The sequence below is a fragment of the Notamacropus eugenii genome, chromosome 3, assembly GCF_028372415.1.
Source record: "Notamacropus eugenii isolate mMacEug1 chromosome 3, mMacEug1.pri_v2, whole genome shotgun sequence".
Classification (NCBI taxonomy): domain Eukaryota; kingdom Metazoa; phylum Chordata; class Mammalia; order Diprotodontia; family Macropodidae; genus Notamacropus; species Notamacropus eugenii.
The window spans coordinates 75735255-75756042 of NC_092874.1; the positions used below are offsets into that span (position 1 = coordinate 75735255).

At 40.1% G+C, this 20788-nt stretch overlaps 1 protein-coding gene across 10 annotated transcripts in view; it reads left to right on the top strand.

Annotated features, from left to right (window-relative positions):
• CCNY (cyclin Y) overlaps positions 1-20788 on the top strand; it is a 306697-nt gene that overhangs the window by 282036 nt on the left and 3873 nt on the right. For all 10 annotated transcript variants that reach the window (XM_072652032.1, XM_072652033.1, XM_072652041.1 and 7 more), the window contains 2 exons: positions 2462-2628; positions 18447-18609. In XM_072652032.1, coding sequence (XP_072508133.1) covers positions 2462-2628; positions 18447-18609 — 330 coding nt within the window. The remainder of the gene's footprint in view (positions 1-2461; positions 2629-18446; positions 18610-20788) is intronic.

The window sequence follows — 20788 nt, forward strand, 5'->3', positions numbered from 1 at the left end:
AAGAAGCCATTTCAAAATCACCCTCTGGGCTCCTCTTTGACTTTTTACCCACTGAGAACATTTATATACACACTTACAAACAAAAGGTGTAGCTGCTGAACTGAAAAGTCCTAGCCAAAATTTAGTAGATGAATGAAGGATTTTTGCATCCCAGAGCTAAAACAAACAAAAAAACTGTCATGGTATTTTAACTTGTTAGATCATAGTAATAATAATAACTAACATTTAACTAATGCCAACGTTTGTTTGAAGCACTTTACATATTATCTCGTTTGATTCTCACAATAACCCTGTGAGATAGGGGCTGTTATTATCGATTCCCATTTTACAGATGTGGAGCTTCAATTTGAGAGAAGCTAAATGACTTGCCCAAGGTCACACAGCTATTTTGCTGTGTGGCAGGGTTTGAACTTAGTTCTTCTCATCTCTGAGCCCAGCACTTTATCTGCATTACATCATATCATCTCAGAATTTGCCTGTAGGTTAGTTAGCTTTCCTTATTTCTCCCTTCTTCCTGGATCTGATTTTCGGTTTACTTATACTAATGAATTTCTGCTATACATATCTGATGCTCCTCCTTTCCAACTTTTCAAATGTTGCCCTTTGTGTTTAATATTTCTTCCCTCAAAATGTGCCTTCATACCTCCCTTTCTCAAGTCCTTCCTAAGGTTTATACCTCTTTCATGAAATATTCCGTTTAAATTATGTCATAGGCTCCATTTTGACTTATGCTGCCCTATTCATGAGTAGTAGAATCCCTTAGCTTGAACCATTGCCTGTTGGGAATTCTCCATATTATATTTTGTTAGCATCATTCTTCCCAAGTGTCCCAGTTTCTCTTAATGCCTTTTATAAATACTTCAGTACTTTGAAAATAGTGTGGACACCCACTCTACCAGTCACACCTTCCATAACTTAGCAGATGGTCTTTGAGATTAGTTGTGTTGGAAGAATCAATCACCCTGCAACCAACCTTGTGAAGAATTTAAACATAGTTTGGAGGGTTTGATGGTATCATAGGGTTAGAGCTGAAAAGGTGCTTTGGACCACAGACACAATCCACCTGATGTCTGTTCAGTGGCAAAGCTTGTGATCTTTTGGCATAGCTTTCAAAAACCCACTGGTATGTCCATGCCATAGCCAGGCATCAGAGCAGGGCCTTTTTATCTAGCTGTTTTAGTATAGTTTATATATAAAGTAAAACCCAAAGTCCAAAACTAAATATTATAGATAGAAATATATGTGATTAAACTGCTTTGTTATTTCTTTGTGAATGAGTGTTGATGGCTCTTTGTTTTATCGTTCTCTCTCAATGCCTTGCATATAATTAGGGTGTAAGTATGTAGAAGACAAGGGATTATGTCTCTTCCATCCATTTTGCCCAAGTCTTATTGTAGTCAGATGTACTAATAAACTGCTTCATCATGTTTGCTAATAACTACAAAATGCATCTTTTCATTATATATCCAAGGATAACACAGGTTCATAAAACACATTATTTTGGAAGCATTGTAATCTGTAGCATTTCTATAGCTCATTGAAGTTTGCAAAGTGACTTGGTGTTGTAGTGGGTAAGAGCCCTAGACTTGGTAGGATGACCCTAGACAAGTCTCAGTCTCAGTTTCCCCACCCATAAAATGGAGATAGTAATACCAATATTATAAGGATCAAATGAGATAATAATTATGAGGTACATAGTAGGTACTATATAAATACTACCTGTTATTATTGTCTCATTTGAACTTCATGATAACCATAAGAGGTAGGTACCACAGGTATTATTATCCTCCTTTTCCAGAGGTGGACACTGAACATCGCAGAAGGTAAACCTTGTCCATCATTCCCCAGCTACTATCAGAGGTGAGATTTGAAGTCAAGTTTCTCCTGACTCCAGAATCCAGTGCTTTATCTCCTATGTCTTGTTGATGAGTTTTTTAATTTGATAAACCATCATGAAAGATCGCCGTCAGTATTACTTGTTTGCTTTCAGGACAGATTATGACAGTTATTTAACTCTTTGCTCACTGATTTAATTTTCCAACTTTGTCCTAAATCTTTTTAGAAAACAAAACTGATCACAACTGTTTTGCCTTCTTTATACTTTCATTGCTCTTTTGGTTACTTGTTAAAGCATTTTTTGGTGTTTGAAACAGTGTTGTTACCTGATATAGTGAGAACAGCTGCCTTGTGGTTGATGAGAATTATTTGGTCTCTTTAAAAATTCTGGTAATATTAAGCAAGTCAAGCCCAGTCAGGTCACTGATCTTTGCCAGAGACTCCACTGGAATTTCTGAGCCTTTTAGCTCTTTGACAGACCAAATGTTCTCAAATGGTAACTCCCTTTTTAAAGGGAGGTGAAGGACTGTGTTTTCAATATTTATATATTTTTTCTGTTTATGTTGGTAAGTAAAAAAAGAAAAAACTAAAGTCATTTAGCTCTGGCATTTTCATGTCTTCCCAGGTATATCTTGAAAGACTTTTAACTTACGCAGAGATAGATATCTGTCCAGCAAATTGGAAGAGAATTGTACTTGGCGCAATCCTATTAGCGTCCAAAGTTTGGGATGACCAGGCAGTCTGGAACGTGGATTACTGCCAGATCCTGAAAGACATCACAGTAGAAGACATGTGAGTTAATATAATTTACTTATCTCATGAAACTAATAAACTTTCTGAGATGATACTCGTTAATGATGATTGTAATGGCTAGCATTTGTGCAGTGCTTTAAGATTTATTAAACCCTTATTATGCTATCTCATTTAACACGTAGAACAATTCTGCAAGTGCTGTAGTTATCTCCTTTTGACAAATGATAAAGCTTAGTCTGAAAGAGGTTAAGTGATTCACTAGTCATTAGTGAGCATCTGAGGCAGGCTTCAATCTCGTGTCTTCTGACTCTAAGTCCAATACTCAACCATGCTGCCTAACTGACACCCTTGCGAAGTGACCTGTGGAGCATCTTTTACAGAAAAGGTTCACAAACAAGCACAGGAAGCTACTCCAAGTTTTATGTAATTATGGTCCTCTGAAACTGGTCTTTTTTAAAAAAAAACTCAACATTTCCCCACCTCTTTCAGTTTAAAAGGTGTGCCTACCCCAGTCATTACACTGGTTTTATGCAGCACATTTTAGCTATTTTTATTCAATTTCTTGACCCTCCTCATCCAAAATTCTACCTAGATGGTAAAGCCCAGAGTATGTGATTGTGGACTCAGATTCCTCAACTGGCATACCTTGACCTCTTCAGCTTGTCCTTTGTCCCATTCAGCTAAGAATTTGGCATGTCTCCAGGCAGTGAGGCACTCTATTCTGGTGTCCTTCAAAGCCTCGAGCTATCTTTCCAGAGTCTTTAGCAGAGAGACATTCCTCTCCTTTAGTCCTTTCTCTTTACTATCCTTTATTAAATGAAATAGGCAAACTGTGATGGCATTCTTGACATTGAAAAGAACAAGGCAGTATGCAATTTCTTTTTAAAAGTATAAACCATTTCTCCAGAAAGAGCACATTGTAGATTCCATGTTCCATTACAGGTTATAGATGTTAAAAACATTTATTTTATTACTTTAATCATGGTATTTGGTCATTAACTGACTCCTAATGTGTAGCATTAAAGTCTGACACACTAATTGAACTAGACAGAAGTGGAACCTTGCTGGCCATTTCAGTTGAACTAAGATGTGGTCCAGATATAATTTGATCTATATATTAGAGCATATAGATACACATGGCATACTACAGATGTAGGATTGTAGATTTCTTGTTTTCTAGGTGTGGAGACCTGGAAGGGACTTCAGAGGTGATCTAGTCCGGTCCTCTTTTTTTACAGAAAAGGAAACTGAGGTTCCATGGAGATTTAAGTGAATCATCCAAGATCACACAGGGAGTAACTTTTAAATACATGATTAGAACTCAGATCTTCTCATTCTAGAACCAGTACTTTGTCCATTCTTCCATGCAGTGAAGTATCCATTGTAATTATTTTTTAAAAAATCAGTTTCATATCAATAGGGAAAAAATATCTGAAATCACTAGTAGAACCAGATCCAGCAGTTATGCCTCTGCTGACCAAGAACAAAGTGACTTTGATGAAGAGGGATGTGTACCAGGAAAATGGAGCGTTGTGATAGTTTGGATGAATGAATAAAGGAATGAAAATGCATTTATTAAGCAAGTGGAGAAAGTGCTGGACTTGGAGTCAGGAAGAACTCCATTCAGAGTCTGCCCCAGACATTCACTAGCTGTGTGACCCTGGGCAAGTCATTTAATATCTCTCAATCTCAATTTCCTCTTCTGTCAAATGGAGATAATAATAGCACCTGTCTTGCAAGTCTGTTTTTGTTAGATTCTTTGTGGCAGCATTAAGACAGAAATCACAATTTTATTTTGGATCCATTAAAGACCCTGTCCTCTCACTTGGCCAGTGCTCTTTGTGTGGTTATGGCTACATTCCAACATTAGCAGGCTCTGTGTCCAGTCCTTAGCACTGCTGAGAATTATACAGAATGCATGGCCAGAATTCAACCAGCCCAAAAATAGTAGCATCAAATTTGGAATTGATTAGTTAGTAATAATTAATACAGTTAGTAATAATTTTAAGTTTCATTTAATTTATTGGATTCCCCCTAGAGTTTATGAATCATGAGTCCATGCTATCCTACCCTAGCCCCAAATAAGGCCTTTTTTGCATGGAAATAGGAAATTTTTAATTGAGTTTGACAGCTTGGTTCACTAATATTCTTAAAAGAACCAATGATACAGTGTATGAAGAGGTTAAATGTAGCATATTAGCCAAAGAAAATTACTGAATTTTTTTGACCTGAACTGTCTATCGTTTGTGGAAAATGTTATTGACAAGGTTGCCCCATCCATCATTTGAGCCAAAGGTCAGAGCATTAAGAATTTTTGCAGAAGTTGATGGATGTCTCCAAACATCTCATGGTGGGCAGAGGAAGAAAATAATGAATGTTTACATAGGCATAGCTTGTTTTGTTCTACTTAAAAGGTCAAACTACAAAGTTGAAAGGTATTAGAAGTCTAAATATTCTTTACTAGCTTGAGCCTACAACAGGGTTCTGCTTCTTCCCCAGGAGCTAGGTTTTTATGAATATGACAAATAATTAGTAATAAAAGAGGCAATGTGGTGGCATAGGAGGACAAGCCCCACCCATCCTTTAGGGAAATGTTTGGCTTCACTGAGGTGGAACGTTCTAAATCTGGCCATTTCAATAATAGGACTAAAAACTCATCAGAGAGTGGTTTGAAGGTAGAAATGAGTGTTAATAGCATCAGTTACACTGTTGTTTTCTGAAATTACTGCTGTCACTTGACCACACCCTCTTTTTTTTTTTTTTTTGACTGGACACCATCTCCCTGAGATTTGGTAAGGTTGCTCTGTCCATGGTAACTCTTCTCCCTATATCACTATTACTTCCCCTCCTTTCCTATCCCCCTTCTCAGAACTTTTTTCTTCCATTAAAAACACCATCCTCTTCCTGATAACTCTAGTTTAAAACCTAGGCATCATACTCCACCCTTATCCTCACCACCACCTCCTTCCCCAATATCCAGTCACTTGCTAAGTATTCCACTCTTTCAACACACCATGTCTCACATCTTTTCCCTGCTTATACTATCTAGTTTTGTCTCCTCTCACCCTTCACATTGATTGTTAGAATAGCCTTCCCCTTTCAATCCATTCCCAACAAATTGACCAAAAGAATCTTCCTAAAGCATATTTCTGAGGATGTCCTTCCTTGGCTCATGCACTATCAGTGACTCCTTTTTGCCTCTACCTAGTTTGGCATTTATAACTCTTCACAATCTGGCTAGACACATGGGACATTGCTCTCTTTCCTACACTCTACATTCAGGCCAAGCTGACTTCACTTGCTCTTTGGAAAGTCAGCAGTTCATCTTCCTTGGACCGTGTGATTGGAATAAGTTCCCTTTTCACTTCCTCTTGAGGTTCAGCTTAAGCAATTGAGCACTTGTTGAGTGTTCACCATGTGCCAGGCAATGTATTAAATGCCAGGACTACAGATACAAGCAGAGAGAGAGAGTTCCTGCCCTCAAAGAGCTCACATTCTAAGGGGGAGTACAGTACATAAAAGGGAGCTAAAAAGCTTGAGGGTGGGAGATAACCCTCAGATTCCAGAGGGTCAAGAGTGTAGCCTGTGGTGGAATCAGGATGTGGCTAGAGAGTGGTGTCCTTTACATGGAGGTTCTGCAAGAAACCAGCCAATCCAAGGAAGAGGTAGCAGAGGTGGAGGGTGCTTCCAGTGGGAGAAGTGCATTAGTAATAAAAGAGGCAATGTGGTGGCATAGGAGGACAAGGAGAATAAACTTCCTGAGTGAAGAGGTTTTGCTGGTGTGGCAAAGTCTAGAGAGTTAATGTTCCCTGGAGAGAAATAAGATTCAGTTCGTGATGCATTGGGCAACTCTTTGTTGAGTTCTTTTTGTTTTCTTCAGATGATCATGTATTTACTTAATCTTTTCACATACTTTGTCCCTTTTGAAGAATGTAAGCCTCTCAGGGGCAGGAACTGGTTTAAAAAATGTGTTTGTCTACTATCCCTAGCACCTGCACACAGTCTTGCATACAGTTGGTGCTTAATAAGTGTTATTAGACTTAATTGGATTGAATTATATAGTTAAATTTATTTCCTTGTGATTGTTTTTGAAGGGGAACAGAATATATTTCTCTCAGAAACGTAGGTTAAATAATTGCATTGATGTATAGGTGAAAATTTTGCATTTAAATTATATCACCTCCCAAAATGAGAAGACACTGTCTATTAGAAAGTGCCTGCCAGAAAGGAGGATTCTTATTCTATATGGTAAAGGTTTCTGACCTTCAGAAGGCATAATTCTAGAAATCCATTTTTAGAAACATGGCACAGTGGATACAGTGCTGACCTGGAGTCAGAAAGATTCATCTTCCTAAATTCAAATCAGACTTCAGATACATAGTAGCTATGTGACCTTGGGCAAATCACTTAACTCTGTTTACTTCAGTTTCCTCATCTATAAAATGAGCTGGAGAGGGAAAGGACAAACCACTCCAGTATCTCTGCCAAGAAAACCCTAAATGGTGTCATGAAGAGGCAAACCTGACTGAAAAACAACTGAACGGCAATTTTTTTAGAAGAGTTGGGTTCTTTGTTTTTGACCTCTGACACTGGCTAGCTTTGTGACCTTGACCAAGTCATTTAATATCTGTTTGCCTCAGTTTCCTCAACTGTGAAATGAAGATAATAGCAGTACATACATCTCATGGTTGTTGTGAAGATCAAATGAGGTAATACTTGTTTTTTTAAGCGCTTAATTCAGTGCCTGGAACATAGTAGGTGCTCTATAAATGCTTCCCTTCATCTTTAAATAGCTTAAGATAACTAAGATGGCTACCTCTTAACTCCAGGATCAACTATATAATAATCCTCTTTTTCGTATTTAAAGCTCTTCCCACCTTTGCAGTCTTCTTCCAGTTTCCTCCTTTCTGTATAATCCCCAGTTCAGCTAACCTATTGCTGTCCCTCATGAGTAACACTTCCAGACTCCGTGCATTTTACCCTGATTCTCCCCATTCCCAGAATGGTGCCTCATCTCAAAGCCAACTTCTCCATTCCTGACTTCCTTTAAGACTTAGCTCAAGGTCCTTCTGTAGCTGAAGGCCTTCCCCAGTCCCCCTAACTACTCTCCTCCACTAGCCACTTCCCTGTGACTAGTGACCTGCCCATAGGCTGTGCATATCTTGTATCTATGTAGTGATTTGCATGTTGTCTCCCCGCTTGGAATATGATGTCTTTGGAAACAGGAATTGTAATTGGTGCTTTTTTTTTTAATCCCCTGTACTTAGCACAGTGCTTGGTAAGCACTTAAAAATCCTGGGCTTAGAGTCAGGAAGACTTGAATTCCAGACACTTGTTAGCGTGAGTACCATGTGATCCTGGGCAAGTTATTTTGTCTCCTTCAGCCTCAATTTCCTGATCCAAAAAATGGGGAAAATAACACCTCACCAAGTAGCTTGAGGGTTATTGTGAGAACTAAATGAGATAACATATGTAAAACTAATTTTTTTTTGAGTCAGTCGGGGTTAAGTGACTTGCTCAGGTTCACACAGTAAACGTCTGAAGCTGGTTTTGAACTCAGGGTCCTTCTGACTCCAGGGCCAGTGCTGTATCCACTGCACCACTTAGCTGTCCCAGTACTTTGTAAATCTTAAAGCGCTATGTAAATGCTAGCTATTATTGTTGGCCAACATTTTTTCTAGCTCTCTAAAGTAACTCTTTGGTAGTTTGATTGATAGAGCATTGAATAAATAAACTGATTTAGATAGTATTAGTGTTTTTATTGTACTGGCACAGCCTACTATGAGCAATTAATATTTCTCTTATTATTTATTTAGGTCTATTATTTTTTTTTCTTTTTTTTTTATTTAACTTTTAACATTTATTTTCACACAATTTTGGGTTACAAATTTTCTCCCCTTTTATCCCCCCCCCCCCCAAACCCGAGCTTTCTGATTGCCCCTGTGACCTATCTGCTCTCTCCTCTATCCTCCCTCCCTGCCCTTGTCTCCGTCTTCTCTTTTGTCCTGTAGGGCCGGATAGCTTTCTTGACCCCTTAACCTGTATTTCTTGTTACCTGGTGGTAATAACATTACATTTGGTCCTAACACTTTGAGTTCCAACTTCTTTGGCTCCCTCCCTCTCTGCCCCTTCCCCTTGGAAGACAGGCAATTCAATATAGGCCATATCTGTTTAGTTTTGCAAATGATTTCCATACTAGTTGTGTTGTATAGGACTAACTATATTTCCCTCCATCCTATCCTGTCCCCCATTACTTCTATTCTCTTATGGTCCTTTCCCTCCCCATGAGTGTCGACCTCGGATTGCATTCTCCTCCCCATGCCCTCCCCTCCATCCTCCCCCCCACCCTGCTTGTGCCCCTGTCCCCCACTCTCCTGTATTATGAGATAGGTTTTCCTATCAAAATGAGTGTGCATTATATTCTTTCCTTTAGTGGAATGTGATGAGAGTAGACCTCATGTTTTTCTCTTGCCTCCCCTCTTTATCTCACCACTAATAAGTCTTTTGCTTGCCTCTTTTATGAGAGATAATTTGCCCCATATAACTTCTCCCTTTCTCCTCCCCATATTTCTCTCTCACTGCTTGATTTCATTTTTTTTTTTTAAGATTTGATCCCATCCTCTTCAATTCACTCTGTGCACTCTGTCTCTATGTATGTGTGCGTGTGTGCATGTGTGTGTATGTGTACTCCCACCCAGTACCCAGATACTGAAATGTTTCAAGAGTTACAAATATTGTCTTTCCATGTAGGAATGTAAACAGTTCAACTTTAGTAAGTCCCTTATGACTTCTCTTTGCTGTTCACCTTTTCATGGTTCTTCTTCATTCTTGTGTTAGAAAGTCAAATTTTATTTCCAGCTCTGGTCTTTTCATCAGGAAAATTTGAAAGTCCTCTATTTCATTGAAAGACCATTTTTTCTCCTGAAGTATTATACTCAGTTTTGCTGGGTAGGTGATTCTTGGCTTCAGTCCTAGTTCCTTTGACTTCTGGAATATCCTATTCCATTCCCTTCTATCCCTCAATGTAGAGGGTGCCAGATCTTGTGCTATCCTGATTGTATTTCCACAATACTTGAATTGTTTCTTTCTAGCTGCTTGCAATATTTTCTCTTTCACCTGGGAATTCTGGATTTTGGCCACAATGCTCCTAGGAGTTTCTCTTTTTGGATCTCTTTCGTGCGATGTTCTGCGGATTCCTTGAATATTTATTTTGCCTTCTGGTTCTAGAATCTCAGGGCAGTTTTCCTTGATAATTTCATGGAAGATGATGTCTAGGCTCTTCTTTTGATCATGGTTTTCAGGTAGTCCCAGAATTTTTACATTGTCTCTCCTGATTCTATTTTCCAGGTCAGTTGTTTTTCCAATAAGATATTTCACATTATCTTCCATTTTTCGAATCTGCGCGGTATGTTCTGAGATACCTGTCTTTCTCATAAAGTCCTTAGCATCCATCCGTACCATTCCAGATTTGAAAGATCTATTTTCTTCAGTGAGCTTTTGAATCTCCTTTTCCATTTGGTTAATTCTGCTTTTGAAAGCATTCTTCTCCTCATTGGCCCCTTGCACCTCCCTTGCCAGCTGAGTTAGGCTAGTTCTCAAGGTGCCAATTTCTTCAAGATTTTTTTGGTTCTCCTTTAGCAGGGAGCTGATCTGTTTTTCATGCTTCTCCCTCATCCCTCTCATTTCCCTTCCCAGTCTTTCCTCCACCTCTCTAACTTGATTTTCAAAATTCCTCTTGAGCTCTTCCATGGCCCGAGCCCATTGGGTGGGCTGGGACACAGAATCCTCGATTTCTGTGTCTTTGCCTGATGGCAAGCATTGTTCCTCCCCATCAGAAAGGAAGGGAGGAAGTGTCTTTTCTCCAATAAAGTACCCTTCAATAGTTTTATTTCTTTTCCCTTTTCTTGGCATTTTCTCCAACCAGTGGCCTGACCTCTGAATGTTCTCCTTACACCCACCTCGCCTCCTGGTCCTCCCAGCCAGTGTTTGGGGACTGAGATTCAAATGCTGCTTCCCGCCTTAGAGTTTTTGGCGGGGGCAGGGCTGCTATTCAGTGTTAAATTAAGTTCAGGTGCTGAGGTCAGGGGCAGGGCCGCCTCTCTGGCTTGGTTCCCTCAGGGGGTTTATGCACAGACCTTCCGCAATGGATCCAGGCTTCCGCCCGTTTGGGGAGCCCCTGTCTGCAGCCGCCTCTCAGCTTCTATCTCCTGGGGGGGCCCGAGCCATGGGAGCACTCCACTCCCCTCTCAACCCGCCAAAGAGACTCTCTCACCTACCCCCGTCAGTCACCTGTTGGTGGGGGGGCTTGTGCCGCCGCTGAAGATCCCGTCTCTGGAGCCCTCCCAGATCCGTGCCTCTCGGAGCCCTGGCCACCGCCGCTGCAGGTCCGGGCTGGGCTCCGCGTCTGCAGCGCGACGGACCTTTTGCGAGAGGTTTGCAGGTCCCTCTGTGGGTGGGGAGACCCGCGTGGCCGCTGGAGATCCCGTCCCCGTAGCCCTCTCGGATCTCTTCCCCTCGGTGTCGTGGCCGCGGCGGGGCTGCACTCTGCTCCCCGTCCCGGCGCCCAGTCCATGGCGCGAAGGACCCCCTGCGAGATGTTTGCAGGTCTCTCCGGAGCAGAAATCTCCCTCGCTCCAATACTCCGTGGTCTCTGGGTGCAGAATTCGCCCTGGCTTGGTCCCCTTTAGCCGCTCTGTGGTTTGTGGACCCGGAGCTATGTGTATGTGCGTCTTTCTACTTCGCCATCTTGGCTCCGCCCCCCTATTATTTCTATAAAGATGTTTTGTAGTTATCTTCAAATATCCCAAATATTTTATACATTCAGTGATTATTTTGAATGGAATTTCTCTTTCTATTTCTTGATGGGTTTTGTTAGTTGTCCTTTTATTTAAAAAATGGGAATGTACAAGACTGGACAGTAACATTTCTTAGCCCTTTCCAAACCTTGTGGCCTTCCTTTAGGCCATCCTCCTCATCTTCCTCTGCCTCAGATGCAGGACTGTGTTCCTGATACTCTGGAAGGTGACTTTTTGCCTTATCTTATTGGCACCAGGTCTGCACCTCCCTTTCCAACTATTTTCAAACTATGCTTCTACTTGTATGCCCCCTTTCCCCTTCTAACTCATCTCTCCTTGGTACAGTAAGCTCCACAAGGGTGCTTAGCTGTATTTGTGTCCCCACAACTTTGTATAGTTCCTGGCACACAGTAAACAGTAAATGCTTTCTCACTCATGCAGTCATTTTATTAGCAAACCTTGGATTAGATTTTTTTTTTTTATGGAAAAGTGCTATGGGAAGATTGTTTATTAGGAAGTGACTCATGCATCAGAACAAAATGTATTAATTTTTAAAAACAAGGAAAAGAAGAAAATGCTGTCCTTGAACAACTGCATTCTAGATTGTAGATAATCTTGCAAAATCAGCATTGAATTACAGGTTTCCTTATAGCATTAAGTCAGCACTCTTATTCAGCTTTTGGCACGGAGGCTCTTGTGTGCTCCTAGAGATCACTGTATAGAGCTGAGTTGAGTTATTAGTGTTTTTTGATATTTTGACAGCATTCTGAGAAGTGTTACTATATTTTTCTGGTTCTCCTCCTAACGTCTTGGACCTACTTACTTGGTCCCCTTCTCTGGATCCTCTTTCCCTGCCTTCTTCCTCTCAGACCACCTTCCCATGAAACCCTCAACAAACATTAGTATTCTTTGGGATGTTCTTCTCAACCCTCTTCTGTTCTTTCTCTAATTCTTACACGAGTCTCTCTCCCTTAGTGATTATCTCATCCATTCCTGTGGTTCCATCTACCCCTTGAGCAACTCTCAAGTCTTTGCATAAATCTTTTTCCTGAGTACCAGTCCTAAAGTTCCTGCCATCTGCTCTGCATTTTTACTTGGATACAGGGCCATAGATTTAATGCTGGAAATGGCTGTAGAGGTCATCTGATCTAACCTCATCATTTGACAGATGAGTAAACTGGGGACCATAGATATTAATTAGCAAAATTGATACAGGCTGGATTTGAACCAGTTATGGGGTTTTTTTGCCCATATTTATTGTGCTCAATAGCAACCCCAAATCCATCATATCTGAAACCTACTTTCTGTTTTTCCAGGTTCCTGTTAATGACCCCAACAGACTAGAGACCTCACTGCCATCTTTGGCTCCTCCTACTTCTCCACTTTTCATAAAGCTACCAAGTCCTTAAAAAAATTTACATACATTTATAATCTGTGTTTTCCACTGCTCCCTCAATTGAACACATTGAAAAAAACCCTCACTAAACATGTAAAGCTAATCAAAACAAGGGCTCACGTTGGCCAGGACCGAAAATGTTTCTCTTCCTGCATTTTAAGCTTAACATTTTCATCTTTTGAACTCATGGCTTATCTTTGCATTGGTCAGAGTTCTCAAGTCTTTCAAGGCTGCTTTTCTCTAGAATGTGTTGTCATTGCATTACTTGTTCTCCTGGTTCTGTTCACTTTGATCTGTATCAGTTTATAGAGATCTGCCCTGTTTGCTCAGGAATTATCCATTTTGTCATTCCCTATAGAACAATAATATTCTATTACATTCATATGTTGTAATTTGTTCAGCCATCCCCCAGTAGGAGGATACTCCTCCTCATCTTGGTTTTCAATTTTTGGCTACTACAAAAAGAACTGTGTGGATGGATTTTTTTCCCTTTTCCTTGAATCTTCTTGGGAATATGTGTCTAGTAGTTGTATATCTAGTCCAAAGGATACACACAGTTTAATAATTTGTGGGGAGCATTGTTCTAAAGTGCTTTCCAAAATGGCGGCAATAAGTGTGCACGCATAAACCTGTTTTCCATTTTGCACATTTGTTATTTGCCTCTCATGTCATTTCTACCAATCTGATAGGAAGGAAGGATGAATGCAACAAGGAACAAAGTGGAGCATGAAAGTTGCTCAATAATTAATTTATATTTCTCTAATTATCATTGTTTTACAGCATTTCTTCTTCTAACAGTTGGTAGCTTGGGTTTATTCACTTGAAAACTGCCTGTTTATATCTTTTGATCCCTTATCTATTGAGGAAAGTGACTAGGTCTTGTACATTTGAATCAATTCCTTATATATCTTGGATATGAGTGAGACCTTTTTCAAAGAAACTCATTGCAAAATTATTTTCCAGTGGCCTCATATCCCTCTAACTTTAGATTTGGTGATGCATAAACCACAGGCCCAATCTCTATCTCCTATCTCATTTTCCTTTTACTCATCCTATATTCCAGTCAAATTGGATATAAAAGTGCTGTGTTTTTCTACCTCTGTGTCTTTGTTCATACTTTTCTATGTCTAATGCCTTCACTGTGTATCCTAGTTTCTACCAATCTTTCAAGTCCTAGTTCACAGGACATCATCCCCAGTCTTCTTATCTAGAAATAAACTCTCCATTCTCTCAACTTACATAGTACATTGCCCCAGCCTCCATGGCTCTTCTTCACATTGTTACTTATATTATGGTCATTTGCATATGCCTTGTCTTACCTATGAGATTGTGAACTCCATGAGGACAGGGAAAGACCTTCTTTGTCTCCCACGAAGCATCTCACATTTAGTAGGTACTAGAAAAGTATTTGTTGAATACAGTAAGGAAAGAAAAGTTCAGCACATGTGTACAAAGTGTGTCATGAGTGTAGCTTGGTGTCATAACAAAAGATTTGACTTCTCTAACATGGCTGTTTCACTTGGTCCTGACATAGACATCATACACAGCTTCCTGAGTGGTCTGGTTGGCTGCTACCCTCAAATTTCCCTGCATACCAGATGATGGGAAAGCCATTTGCTGTTAGCACAGCTGAACTGGAGGGGTGAAGAGGTAACCACCATCGCTGATAGCCCTGAGAAATGTACCAGCCTCCTGTCATACTAAAAACAGGATAGACGTGGCTTCCATTGCTGCTGCTTAGAAACCTGTAAAGTACTTGGAAGTGATGGTAGGGAGGAGACAAGTAGGACATCATGGGAATAGAGCAGTACAGCTGTAGAGTGCAGACAAGTGGGCCTCCTGGGTCACTGGGAGTTTTTCCTTTGGCACCCCTGGGTGTATTTGACCCATCCTGTGAATGTAACCCTGAAATCTTAGATGCCTGGATCTAAAGCCAGGATATCTCAAGTTTAGGACATTAGAGGAATTTGCTTGGACTGAATCTGTTTCATAATCTCAGTAACAATCATAGCTATCATTGTTACTGATCTCCACAGGTAAGTACTATTAATATCCCCTTTTCTACAGATGAGGAAACTGGGTCTGAAAGAGGTTAAGTGACTTGCCCAGGGTAGATGCAGTAAGTGTCTGGGTCATGATTTAATCCTATTTCTCTCTGATTCCCAAGTCAAGTGATCTATCACTCTGCCATATAACTTATTGGAAGCTTCATTTTCTGACATTATAAGATGTACTAATATTTATGAGGCAGGTGAGTTCAAATCTGGCCTCAGACACTTCCTAGTTGTATGACCCTGGGCAATGTCCATTAGCCTCAGTTTCCTCATCTGTAAAATGAGGATAATAGTAGTACTGACCTATTTCAAATGTAATAATATATAACATGTTCTGCAAAGCTTAACGTGCAATAATAATGGTAACTGTGATTATTACTAAGGTCATGGCACAGATTCAGCCCAAGCAAATTCCGCTATTGTCTTAAATCTACTTCCCAGGGTGGTTCTGAGCATCAAATGAGATAATATTTATAAACTACTTAGCAGTGTCTGACATAGTAAGCACTATGTAAATGTTAATATTCATATTAATATTTATAAAAGAGAATTTAGAAAAAGTTTTTCATTTCCCAACCTTGGTGCATCCCCCAAATGCAGACTTTGTCAGCTTCTTGTTTGCCCAGGGTTGCCTGGGAGGCTTGGATGAAAATGTGACAGAAAGAGCTTTATTCCTACCCAGAGACCTCCTAGATCCTGGCATATGGAGGCCATGTTCCTCCCTGCAGCAGGGCCTCTGGGAAAATGTACCTTTTTAAAGCAAACAAAAAATAAACTATCCTGAGCTTGACCTGAAAAATGCTATTACCAGAGAACCCTGATGCACTGAGTAGTGTTTCTGCCTTTCTAATGGCATAATTTTCAGCTCTCCTGATGCTAAATAAAAAGGGATTTCCTCTTAAAATTTAGGAACTTTGTGGTGACATCTTCTGGCCATTGCTGGGTTGACATCTGTCTCTCATTTCCTAAATTCGTACATCCTAACACTTTGACTTCATCAGTGATAGGCTTAAATTCTTTTTTGTCACTTGCTTTTTTAAAAAAGTTTCATCTTGGCTCAAAACCTTTCATAAGATAAGTCTCTGGTTAAAACCTGTTAAAGTTAGAAATAAATGACCAGAGTCAAAGAGATGATGAAAACAGTGATATGTGAGTAAATTGGGGCAAAGTACAGTAAAATAATGACTTAAATATTAAACCATAGCTTTCTACATCTTTAAATATGCAGTATATCTTTCATTTGTCTAAGTCACTTAGTTTACACAATTTGATATTGAGTTCACAAGATTTGACACGTTTTCTTTCACTCTTCATCATGAAACCACACTTCTATCACGAAACCACACTTCTATCACATTGGCATAGCTTTGATGAGTAGTCCATTTTTCCAGTTCTAGCCTAGATGGTGACCCAGAGGTTTTCCAATTGGGGGAGTTCTTGGGCCACTGAAACATGTTATCTCTTTCTCTAGGCTTAGCCTGTTTAATGACATGTGGCATGATCCAAGGTTATGAAGCAATGTTCCATATACATTAGGGAATTTCTGTTATTCTGGAACAATTCTGCTTCTCGTGTGTGTGTGTGTGTGTGTGTGTGTATGTGTGTGTGTGTGTATGTGTGTGTGTGTGTATATGTGTGTGTGTGTGTGTGTGTGTGTGTGTGTGGTGTATAGTAGTTGAAATTTCTTAAAAAATCCTGCAACCCTACAAGATAGGACTATTTTTTCCTCCCTTCCCACTAGGTTATTTAGTAATAAGGTTGGAATGAATACACACACATATATGCATATTCACATGCACATGTATGTATGTATGTATGCATGTATATGTATATACTGTATACACATGAACAGTTACATGCATATATACAGATGTATGCATACACATACATATGAAGACCAAACAATTTACATAGAGAAAGGAAGAGAAAGGGAGGGAGAGAGACAGACAGACAGAGACTGAGGTCTTGAATGTGACCCCTTAATGCTTCCTTTCTGGAGAGCCAAGACTGTCCGCAGTCATGGGTTCACTTTTGTGAAGTGTCTTTGTTGTCTGTCTCATTAGTTGTAACTCCATGATGCCTGATACCTTCCTCAGATCTAGCAGGGTTTGAAGTCACCTCCCTCTTCCTTCCCTGCCCCCCTGGCTCCTTCTTACTGCAGCTTCCTCCCATTCTGGACAGAAATGGAAGCATTCAAAAAGTCATTTCACACTTATATATCAAAGGGTGCTTGTATTTGCCTCAGGTCTCAAGGCTTCATGGAGAATAGTAGGTAGACCATAGGATAACCTGGGACAAAGTTAAAGCAGGAAAGGAATTCTCAAGGGATAGAAAACAAACAAACAAACTTGGAGGCAGTTTCAGCAACTAACAATCACAGACCAAAACAATAACCTTTGTTAGAAGTAAAGGTACAGTCCTAAAAGAACAAGATTCAACAATTGCAGATGAGAGCATTAGAGTTAGAATGACATCCAAGGCTCCCAAGTCTCATAGAATATAAGAGCTAGCAGGAATCCTGGGTCCAGCCTTCTCATCTTATAGATAAGGAACCTGAGGCCAGCAGAGGACAAGTTACTGACTTGCCCAAAGAGATACAACCAGTTACTGGCAAGGACAAGACGAGAACCTCTGCCTCTTGATGCACTGTTCTCTCTGTTACGCAATACAAAACTCATACAATTTTAGAATTGGGACAGATCCAAGAGGTTGCCTAGTCTTATTCTGCAGATGCATAAATTGAAAATCAGAGGAATCAAGTGACTTGTCCATGGTCACATAGGTGGAAAGTGATATTGGAAATAGGATACCAAGCCAGATCTCATGCCTCCAGGACCAATGCTCTTATCTCCTCTAGAGGAAATATTGTCAGCATTACTAACTTTTATATAATGCTGTAAGGTTTGGAATGTACTTTACATATGTTAATTCATTTCAAACATTGTAGGAAACAAACATGGTAGCCCATTGAGTAGCTTACTAAGCTGAGTTAGGCACTGAAGGTTCAGCTTGCATCACTGGAGTTCTCTAATACTTCAGGAAACTCATTGGTCCACACCCTCCCAAATCCTTTCCCCATGCTGAATGGAAGCCTGTAGATTTTTGAGTGCTTTTATGAAAAGGTGTTTCTAGATCCTTCTCATCTTTTTCCCTCTCCCCTCTTTTCCAGTTCATTGCTTTAGTAGTGACACATGGTAGAAAAGCATGTAAAGGGATCAGAGGCTATATGAATTCACAAAGAGATGCCTCTCGACACCTTTTAGCTATTGTACCCAAATTATAATGGGCTCTTCCTGTTGGGGCCTGCTGTCAGAAGTCCACTATCTGTGTACCGAGTCAGAGAGAGAGTGAAGTGAGTCATTGTGGAACACTTGTGGTGATCCCCCTCATTGAATCGAGCTCTGTCCTTCTGGGTACTGTCAGGATCAAGTAGTCTGTGATTTAATACCAAGCTCAGTGGCTAAACTGCAACTCTGCCCTTCAAATTAAGCTGCACTCCTCCCCCGCCCCGAATTATACAATTTCCCAGGCTTGAGAAACAAGCGAGTGGCCGTGCCCCTTTGTCTGAGCCCCACTGCCTAAGTGTGCCATATTTCTGGCTTTGTTTTTCAGGAATGAGCTGGAGCGACAGTTTCTTGAATTGCTGCAGTTTAACATCAACGTTCCTTCCAGTGTTTATGCCAAGTATTACTTTGATCTCCGTTCCCTGGCCGAAGCCAATAATCTCAGCTTTCCCTTGGAGCCCCTCAGCAAGGAAAGGGCTCACAAGCTTGAGGTGAGATGCTTGAGAATAGAATGATGCATTGTTAGGATGTATCTTGTGCTTTTCATTGTTAGCCTTGAAGTAGATGAGGGAGGAAGAAACTTTTTCAAAATATGGTTTGTTGTCAAAAACCAAAAGTAGTTACTGGTATGGTATACTCTGACAGTGTTCCTGGCTGCTCGGCCAAAAGTGAGGTTAGGAGCTCTGAGATCTATGCATGTTTAAAGAGATACCTGTCCAAGATTCTGATCATTTTCTAAATATCATCCTTTATTTCCTGTGAATATTTTATCTTTCTGTCTGTATGTCTCTCAGTCTATCTACCAGGATTCGCCATCTTCCATAGACTAGAAGCACTGGGCCTATTCATGGGCCCAGTCTCACTGCTGATCATCATGAGAACTTTGACCAGCTCCATTTCTGATTTAGGCTGATTTATCCCTTCTTAGGCAATCTTGTGTCCTCCCACTCCTAGGGACTTATCATATCGATGCCAAACTTAGTGCAGAGACTTGTTTGACTTCAGCTGTACTACACCTCAGAATGCCCTAGTTCAAGCAATCCACCAATTTCAGCTACCTGTTAGCTAGGATTTTATAAGTGGTCCACCATGCCTATCAAGTGTAATTATTTCATTTGGAAATCTCAGAGTTACAGAGTTGAAAGTGAATTCAATGGGTATCTAGTCTAACCTATATCTGAAAAAGAATGCCCATTGTGGCATAATTAAAAAGGTTGTTTAGCCTTTCCTCAAAAATCTCCAGTGAGGGAGCATCCTAACCCTCCAGGCAGTCATTCTACTTTTCAGTAGCTCTGATTATTAGGACGTGTTGGTTTTTTTTAACTTCATCCCCAATTTTTGCCTCTTTGTAATTTCTGCTAATTTCTGCAGGTTCTTCCCTCAGGAGCCATTTAGAGCAAGTCTTAATTTCTTCTATACATAAGGAACATACACATACTTGGAGACAGCTTTCATTTTCCCTAGTTTACTCTTCTCTAGACTGAGCATCCTTAGTTCCTTGGATCAGTAACCTTTAAACCAATTAAGTGTGTAACCCTTGGCCTCATAGTCAAGTTAAAAACCCCCCAAAGCCCCGTAAAAGATTTTCCAAAAAAGAGAATCATTAATGTTTCTTCCTAACATGTCTAGAAAAGTTAAATTACATAGAGAGAAAACTTGGTGTCAGAGCTGCAGCTTGGATTTTCAAATTTCTTTAATGCCTAGCTACTGAGAAATAAAGGCCAATTCTCTTTCTCTTGGACTCAGTTTGGGGCCTGGATTGGTCAATCCCTGTTCCTAAAATGACTCATGTCCCCAGTTCTATGGACAACTCATCTTCATGATGGGAACTTGAACTTCTCTCTACACCCCTAAACTGATGGATGTATGTGCCCACTTTGGAAAAATTAAGGGAGAAGAACAGAGAACGGGAGAAAGAGGAAGTAAGGTGAGGGGCTCTTACAGCAGTTTTGATTTGCTCAGAGACAAGTGCCAGGAGGAAGCAGCCCTAAAATATTATTGAACTTTTCCCGTCTCCTCTTTGTTGCCTCAACTAAGCATAGGCCAAGCCAGTCTAGAGCTTTAGGCATGGCCAAAGACCTCAAGACCCCACACTATTTTTACTCCACTAATGTATAATTCCCATGAAAATATTATTCTGCATTCAGTACATGGATAAGAGCAAAGATGATCTGCAGAGTGTTTATAACTGCAAATCAAACAAAATGTGACATTACTTCAGTATTTTTAGAAATCAAATAAGGAAATAATGAATCAATTAAATATTTCAATAAGAAATTTATTAAGCACTTTTAAATTTATTAAGCAGATACAATGGAAAGCATGCTGGACCTAGAGTCAGGAAGACTTGAGTTTGAGTCCTGCTTTAGACGTTTACCAGCTGTGTAACCCTGAACATGTCACATAACTGTTGTCTGCCTCAGTTTCCTCTACTGTAAAATGGTAATAATAATGGTACCTACCTCCTAGGGTAGTAGATCCTCTTGTGAGGATCAACTGAGGCAGTATTTGTAAAAAGTAATTAGCAGAGTGTCTGGCACATAACAGGTGCTTAATATATGCTTATTCTTTTATTAAGCGCATACTATGTGGTAGAGATGCAAACACAAAAATAAAAAGTCCCTGTTCCCAAAGAATTTACATTTTAATGAGAGAACTCCCAGAGAGCCA